The 9,023-nt window shown below is 36.3% G+C and overlaps 1 protein-coding gene across 1 annotated transcript in view; it reads right to left on the bottom strand.

The window, feature by feature from the left end:
* The window catches only part of LOC108378990 (serine/threonine-protein kinase N-like), an 11,448-nt gene extending 3,189 nt beyond the window's left edge, over positions 1-8,259 (bottom strand). The window contains exons 1-7 of the mRNA XM_017635304.1: positions 8,072-8,259; positions 7,245-7,644; positions 4,031-4,660; positions 3,743-3,932; positions 3,492-3,673; positions 3,320-3,427; positions 3,106-3,246 (exon numbers count right to left, since the gene is read on the bottom strand). Coding sequence (XP_017490793.1) covers positions 3,106-3,246; positions 3,320-3,427; positions 3,492-3,673; positions 3,743-3,932; positions 4,031-4,660; positions 7,245-7,644; positions 8,072-8,259 — 1,839 coding nt within the window. The remainder of the gene's footprint in view (positions 1-3,105; positions 3,247-3,319; positions 3,428-3,491; positions 3,674-3,742; positions 3,933-4,030; positions 4,661-7,244; positions 7,645-8,071) is intronic.
* Positions 8,260-9,023: the final 764 nt, after the last annotated feature.

The following is a 9,023-nucleotide window of genomic DNA, read 5'->3' as shown; positions in this document are numbered from 1 at the left end:
GTGCTAGGAAAAATTTTAGGTATGCCTAAACAAATATTGAGCGCTTAGACTTCTTTCCAATTTGTGCAGATTTTGAAGTACTAGGAGTACCAATGATCGGAACTAAACCAAGTTAGTATGAGACGACCCTTGATGTCCCACCTTCCCAATAAAGAATTATCGAAAACAGTTCACGTGGTCCAAAGTTATCCAGTAGACATAAATAAAAAAATAAAATATATCGATATTTGATAGCCTCCTCCTTTTTTGAGTCGGTTAATTAAAAAAAAATATCCGAATTTTTAGAAAACTTTAGGGTATGCAGATTTATATTTTATAGCCAATTCAATTTTAGTACAATATAGTGCAAGTTTGAAGTAGTTCAAAATCCTGTTGATTTTTGAGAATTTTTTTCGTTGACTTTGCTGCGCTTTTCAATACGCATATCACAAATTGGAGGAGAAGTCTAAGAGCCAAATATTTGTTTAGGCATAGCTAAAATTTTTCCTAGCATTCTGAATAAAAAGTATAAAAGTATGATTTGTATGTTTTTTATTGTAGTCTTAATAAAAAATATGATTTGTATGTTTTTTATTGTAGAATTAACATACTTTTATAAAAAAAAACCGTTATTAAAATTATATAAAACAAAATTAAAGTACCACAATTTGTAAATACTTCACGTTGCTATATTCATGAAAACTGCTGTATAAGAGCCTAGGAACCCCTGGTCGTTTTTTCGTTTCTGGCCAATGACTGTCCGGACTGTCAATCCAGCAGTATTCCGCAAAACTCTTTAGATTTTTTTCTATTTCAACACAAATACAATCTTGCGTTTGCACATGTCCTCACTTTGGCATTGGTATTCACAATTCACTGTAGCCTTTATTTTTCCCTCAATTTTTTTAATTTTTATGAAAGCTAATAAAATGTGTAAGAGACCTGTTGAACCCGATTTTTAGATTTTTTTTTTTTGTTTGTATTAAATTTTGTAGTGTAAAGTACAGAAAAAGTAATAAATTTTACATAATCAAAAGGAAAAAAATTTCACAAAAATTTTAAATGTTATAAAAAAAAATGTTGCCAAAATTGAAAAACCTTTTTGATTTTCTAGAAAAATGTTAGGTACGCGGTTTTATAGATCTTTAAATTTTGTATAATAAAGTACAATTTGCAAGCGGGTAAGAGGTCGCGTTGATGTTTAATAATTTTTTTCGTTATCACTTCGAGCACAACTGCTTGCTAAATAGGAAATAAAAGCGTTGTTATAAATATTATTAAAAATCAGCACGAACTATTAGCCGGTTGCAACTTGCACTTTGGTACACTAAAATTTAATGATGTGTGAAACTGCATACTTAAATATTTTATAAAAGCAAAAAAAAAATTGGTAACTTTTTTTACATTTCAAATTTTTTCGCTTTGGGAGAACCCTACAATTGTTTTATTATGTAAAATTTATTAAATGAAACGGGAGAATCGATCCTCAAAATTCATANACGCAGAACGGGAACTGACCCTCTGATGACAGTACGAATGGAAATTATAATAGCGAAGTTTTAGTTTTTTTAACTATAATTTTATTCTCTTAAGCGATAAGTGTTCTCATGAAAATAGATTGACGAAGTTGTAGATCAGTGATGTCGTCCATTGACCAATATCTTTCAGCCGGTTAGCTCCGCAACTCTACTTCGGTTAGATGTAATACATACATGTAGCGTATCGATGGCTGAGTGGAAGATCGACCTATCTCGGCAGCCAGTTCGAAAACGCTCTATCTCAAAAAACTTTTCAAGAACGCCCTATTTCAGAATTTAATTGAACAACACCCTATCTTAAAATTCGGTTCAAAAATGCCCTATCTCACTTCAAAATGTATAGCAAATATGCTGATATAGGGCGTTTTTGAATCGGCAGCTGAGATAGGGCGTTTTTGAAACGAATTCTGATATAGGGTATTCTTGAAAAGTTTTTTGAGATAGAGCGTTTTCGAACTGACTGCCGAGATAGAGAGGTAGAAATTTTTACGAAACTGTAGATTTTTTTTTGGATTTACGCGGGTTTTTGCTAAAGAATGAACTATATTTTTATAAAGAACCAAATAATACACAATAATATTTAAAATTAAATGGCATTAATTATTTCGGCCACTGTGTGATTTTCGATCCATCGCATAATAGGTTACTAACACTTTCCCTGTACAAAATTAAATATTGCCTCTTCTCCAGTCCGCTATTCAGCCTCATTGCGTAAGTCGTAAATTAGGCTCAATTGTACGACTCGACAATATTGGCATTGTATACAGCCGTGCTGAAATAAGTAAACGACGAAAATCGTCGTAAACTATACAGTGCTGCCAAGTTTTCCCACTTTAATACACTAATCGAGTGGAAATTTTAGGCAATGGCGTGAAACTTAAGATACGATTCGACTCTCGAAAAACGACTTGCATTCGACACGGCTCTCGCAATGAGGGCGATTATCTGACTTTGTCAGTATATTCCAGGCAAATGCGCTAAGAATTGGAGTCGGCCTACATGTGTACTACTTTTGGAGATATAGGTTTTTTTTTGTCCGATCAACAAGCGCTGAGAGGAAACCAAAATATGTGCAAACGCAAGGATGTTGTTGTCGTTGTAATAGTATACAAATTTCTCAAAAATTTTGGAGAATACTGCTGCATTGACATACCACGCAGCCCTTGGAAAGAAAATAAAATTTTAGTGCAGTGTTGGTCATGAGTGTAAAGGAGCACGCGTTATATGCGTGGCGCTAGTTAGTTACTGGGTCAGCGATATTACTAGCAACCTATGGATTTGCTCTAGCACCGTAAACATGGAGTTCATAAGTTTCATTTTCCCCGAAGCGGTTCACTTTTCACTTTTGGTTCCATGGATTTACTATGGGTGGAATAAAAATTTTCGGGTGAAAACCAGGATAAGGTAGATAGTTTTCATGAGTATTTCTATGAAAAAAAAACGTGTCTTTGATTTGTGAATGCCTGTCGAGAAGGGACAGCTAAGGATTGTAATTTTAATTTTTCTAGAAAAAATATTTTTTTTAGCTTCCTTCAACCGCCAGTTAAATCCTACTTATGTACTTTATATGTATTTTACAGATACTTACAATGGTGGGCACAAATGGCGGTTTCACCTTGCGCAGCAATAAATCATCCCAACTGATAGAGCGGAAGAACGCTTGCTTCTTGACGTCTTCAGCATCGCGCTCTGATGAACCTAATCTACGTTCTGGATTCTTACGCAGTAACTGAAATGTAAATAATTATTTATTTATTTTAAGTATAAAAAAACAGTCATAAAAATAAAGCGATTAAAATTACCCGACGCATGATTGCAATGGCCTCAAGTGATAAAAATCGCGGATAGCGCACTTCATCGTTAACAATTGAGTCGAAAACTTCCTCCTCATCGTCACCCGGGAATGGTGACTGTGAATGGAAATGATTTCAATTATTTTCCTACCAAAAAATAGAGGAATTCGCGTTAACTTACCTCGCCTACAAGCATTTCGAATATCAAAACTCCCAAACCCCACCAGTCCACAGCGCGCGTATATGATGTTTCTGTGAGAACTTCGGGCGCCAAAAATTCGGGCGTCCCGCAAAAGGTGCCCGTTCGATCGCCGAAGCCCATACCCTCCTTGCACAAGCCGAAATCAGCGATTTTTACATAACCTGCAAAGAAAGGAGTTTTTTTTTTAATTTGCAAGACCGAAATAAGAAAAGAAAATCTTCTTTGCATACCATCTGTGTCCAAAAGTAGATTATCGAGCTTCAAATCACGATAAATAATTTTGTTTTCATGCAAATACTGCAGACCCAACACCACGCAAGCGGCGTAGAATACAGCGCGCGGCTCTGAAAATACATCTGTATGTATGTGCATCATCAGATCGCCACCAGCCGCATACTCCATAACAAAGCAAACGTGTTGCTGTAATGGAAATGAAATGAAATGAAATTTAGTCGAATGTAAGACATTTCAAGGAGAGAAAAGGAATGAGAAACCAAAAGTGTTCAAGTGCTACTCACATCGGTCTGGAAACACGCAAACAAATTGACCAGAAATGGATGACGCATCGCATTGGCTACTTCGAAAATGCGCTTCTCGCTCAACAACGATTCGACTTCGTCACGTGCTATGATGTCGCCCTTTTTCAGCGCTTTGATGGCAAAGTACTGATTATTGCTACGCAATTGTGACAGTATAACCTTGCCAAAGTGGCCGCGTCCCAAAACGCTGAGCAGCCGGAAGTTCTCAATTGCCAGCATACCGGGTGGCCCGTTTCCGCCACCGATTGCCTGTGACTGGCGGCGTGATTCGTATGCCGAGTCGCGATATTGCAAACCGCGTGCAACATTGCGACGACCACCGCCAGCCGTTGCAGCGTTTGGTGGCGGCATAGGGACAGCATTGAGTTCGTACTGATTCTGGTAGATGGGCTGTTGCTGCTGTTGTTGTTGTTGCTGGTAGACTGTGGCTGTAGGTGCTGCATAGTTTTGGCGCTGTGCCGCCTGTGGGAAATGAGGACCTTGCCCAGCCGACTGTCCGTAGACTGTAGGTGTGGGCGGCTCTTGGATGATCGGCGAATCTGGTACATATTGTTTCTGTTGCTGGTTGTTGTTGCTGCTGACCGATAAATTTCCAAATTGTGGTATAATCTAAAATATGCAATATCTGATTAGAGTCGGTTTTCAATAAGCATAGTGCGTTTTAAACTTATATAAATATATGTAATTTTTGTAACGTGTTTTCATTCGAAAATTCCCTGAAATAGCACGGCATTTTCAAAGCTTGTTTACAGCAGCAGATTATTAATAAATAGCATTGCTTGTTAAGGAAATTATTGAACTAAAAAACGTTGAAACACAACACTGAAACTAATGCTTAAGGCTAAGCCTCCTATCTGTGAGTGTCCTGCTAAAATAGCACGTTTACACNCTTGTTTACAGCAGCAGATTATTAATAAATAGCATTGCTTGTTAAGGAAAATATTGAACAAAAAAACGTTGAAACACAACACTGAAACTAATGCTTAAGGCTAAGCCGCCTCCTATCTGTGAGTGTCCTGCTGAAATAGCACGTTTACGGAGCGCTTCTATCCAACAGACTAATTTGATATAAACACTCCTTTTCAGTGCTTGCTGTTTAACTTATAAAGCGGGGAATTATATAAGCAACGAATATCTTCAAAAGTATATAGTGTATACCTAAGTAAAATACATACATTATTTTAATATAAACAATTTAGAAACCTTTATACAGACTTAAGACTGCCATTGAATATCAACAAAGCTATGGGTGATGCATTCAATTTCTCTCTTATCTTGAAGCAACTATATTGGGAATAATAACTGCTTTTTAACGGATGCGGTTCGATTAAAAACAAATATTTGCAAAGTAGCAGCAAAGCTTTAAAATTTTGAAAAGCTAGTCAATGGTAGCCGAAGACTCCAGGGGCACTCTTTCTTTTGAACAAATTGGATTTGCTTTTTTCGGACAGTACGGCCCGCTGTGTTAGAACTCTGGTTTCGCATAGAAATTTCACTATGGAAGTCACAAGCAGGGGAACGCGTAAAAGAAAGTTCAAGTTTGACATAAAAAACTGTGGACTGTAATGTGATAGAAAACAAGAAATCGACAGTTCATGAGGTGGTCGATTTATAATAATGGTGTATTACAAAGTATCTATACATATAAAAAAAATTGTAACAGGACGATGTCTGTATATTATAATAGATATTAAAGAAAAATTAATATGGGGAGTCTTCATTAGAGCAACAGAAGCCAAATCAACCATTTTTTAGAATTCTGGTCTGTCTGTCTGTACGTTTGTACGCGCATCACTCCAAAACTAATATATGAAATCGAATGCAGTTTTCACCTATGTATTGCTACAGGTCAAAGTTAAAATATAGAGGAAAAAAATTAAAGAGTTGCCGCCTGTTTGAAAATTGCAGTTTAAGCAAATAGATACGACAAACAAGACCGATAAAATACAAGATTGCGCTGATTGATGTGAAATTCGGGAGAGTAAGGCACTCCGCACATTAAGCTCCTAATCACAGTAGTGTAATCGTTTCGGCGTACTAAAGTATAAAGCTTTTATGCCGAACCCATGTATTTCAATGAAGCTCTGTAGATTACGATTCGAAATCATGTTTGCGCCTAATCATAAAAGCTTCATGAATCGATGCGCCCAACATTGTAAGGCGCTAGCAGTTTTGAAATCGTCATTTGTTTACTTTTTTGTGTTGGAAATAAAATTTATTTGTCAATTCAATAGAAAATAAATGGAAATGAACGATTTCGTACTAAAATTCGTGCAAATTGCATTAAACCCCAAGCGTTTATGCAATATTTCGGACCAGAAATATTTGCGGAAGTGCGTGTTGCGAAAGAACGGCCAAAAAATTTGTTATGTGTAGAAAGTGTTTATTAGCTGATGACCTATGCAGGGCGTGCAAGTGTGTCGAGTCGTCATGCATTCGTTTCGGTATGATGAAACGATTACTCTGCTTTGATTAGGCGCGCAATGTGCCGAGTGCCTAACGTGAATATGACGTCATTGCAGATTTGCCGGTGGAGAGAGCTGAGAGAGGTTTCTCAGTATGTATATGTTTTGAATATGTATATATATTATATAAAATCAGATATGACGTCACACTTCTGTCAATATTTTGAAGAGAGAGTTGTGCGACAAAGTATATATTGGAATATGGCTGTCAAAAGAAAGAGGTTTAAGAAGGCTTACAACTGGAAATATTTTTGTGGAAGGTTGTCACCTGTTTGAAAATTTTAATTTAATTTAATTGATAAGATAAATTAAATATTGCAATATGGGTATCAAACTTGGTGGGTTAGGAAATTTTACTTCCGAATATATTTTTGGGCTACCACCTGTTCGAAAAATTTTATTCATTAAAATTTATCAAATAAATTAAATATTACAATACGTGTATTAAACAAAAGTTTAAAAAAGTTTAAAGGGAATGTGAAAAATCGCGTCGACAAAAGTTTCCGTGTATAAACACATTCTAGCTGAACACTTTTAGATCTCAACACTTAACAAACTCCTGCCTATCGTGACTTGGCGCAAAAATTTAAAACAATAGTTCCGTACGTCATGCGGACTGCGCCCCTCGTGCGGATGGGTGGGAAGGGAGGGTAAAACCGTTGGGATTATTATTGAACCCCCACGCCCATCACACCACTAACAGTGCCGTTTAAAAGTCATCACTTTACCTGTACTGAATTTTCTATTGCACTTTTCGTTTCTAATTTATCACTTTCAGTTTTATACGACAATTCCGTCACTGCGACTGATTCAATGCAATCGCTCGATTCTATGCAATCGCTCAGACTCTTCGTTTCAAGTTCGATTTCAGTTTCAATTTCAATATCAGACAATGTTGCTGATGTTGTTGTTGTTGGCGAAATGGCGATCTCATTACATTTATCGGCAGAGTGTACGATCGTGGTTGTTGTCGGAAGTGTTGTTGTTGTTGTTAAAGGTTCAATTGTTATATGGACAACATTGATATGCGCCTGCGAATTGTATAAATACAACAAGATACAAAGGGCGAAAGAAAAATAGAAAGCGAAATGTTGGTTTTGGTTTTTTTTTCTATTTTTGCTATTAAATCTTGCATGAAATATGCGAAATTATACAATGTTGTTGGTGCACACAAAGTAGCATACATATACATACATAGGTACATATGTATGTATACAAATGAAGAAGATGTACAGACATTGATGGCTGTGAAGAGATGACTTTTGCCCAAACGAAACAAAAATATTAAATGGCAGAGAACAAACACGAGGAGAAATGACCACAAAATGAAAAACAAATAAGAACATAGTATTAGCAAACATATAGACCGCTTAAAAAAAATTATGCACCACTAGACTATTTATGTATGTATGTATTTATATTAGCATGTTTGTATTTTATTTTTCTTTTGGTTCTATTTATGTATGTAACACCCTTTTTAGCACTTACAAATATACACATTTTATATAGTCTAATTATGTTTCTGTGCACTAAATTTTAAGTAAATAATGCCTGCAGTAGAGCCGGTGGTGCGCTAGCTGCATAGAGTGTTGGGCAAAGGAGAGCGGCCGCTGATGACAATGCAGAGCGTTTGAACTTCAAGAATTTGTTATTCGATTTGGTGTTGCATTGGTGGTACTGTTGCAATTGAGAGGTGCAAAGCTGTTTAACGACGCCGGCGAGCAATTGAAATGTCGGTAACATATCCAGCAAACCACCAATGACACACACACGCACACTAATGACGATACATGGGTTAGCTAAAGACGCTACGAATAGGCCACGGCACTTAATAAAAGCAAAAATAAAAACATTAAAGTAGGCGATAATTGTACGAAAATTTCACTGTAAAAGCGCGTAACACGCAAACACGTATTGTTAACGGCCGTGATCTTGAAACACTGAACAACAGAGCGCACGGAAAATGTCACCATCGATGGCTGGCTCTCAACATCGTTCATATGTGACGGTAAAATTATGACAGCCGTAAGGTGGGAAAAATAAAGATTAAGGGCCTGTGCCAATTGATAGAAAAGTTCTCTGGATAGTAAATTTTTGACAGCTATGAGGTGAATAAAAATGTTTGATACGGCAGGGCTAGTGAAAAATTTGACAGCAAGAATTATCAAGAAGAAGAACGAACAACGCACGTATACACATAGGCTGCATTTCTTTATTCATTCTGAACGTTTGGAATAAACTTTTTTTGTTTATTTATTCTTTAGAACGTTCCTGATGATATGTTGACGTATATTTCAAACGCATTCTGTTTATTCCGGCTGTGAAATGGGATTATCCGGAATGTATAAAGAAACGCAGCCATAAATTAAAGAAAACAAAAGCGAGTGGAAATAAAAGAACATGGTCCCGCCGGCAAAAAAAAATTAAGAAAAGCTATAGGTATAACTTGTAAGATTTAATTTCAGATTTACATATGAAAAGGCGTTATGTATTTTTTTAATTAAAAA

Source organism: Rhagoletis zephyria, unplaced genomic scaffold (assembly GCF_001687245.7).
Source record: "Rhagoletis zephyria isolate East Lansing unplaced genomic scaffold, Rhagoletis_zephyria_1.1 Rzeph_scaffold_15365, whole genome shotgun sequence".
Taxonomy (NCBI): Eukaryota; Metazoa; Arthropoda; class Insecta; order Diptera; family Tephritidae; genus Rhagoletis; species Rhagoletis zephyria.
The sequence above is the reverse complement of the archived record's forward strand: the minus strand, read 5'-3'. Positions and strand labels throughout refer to the sequence as shown.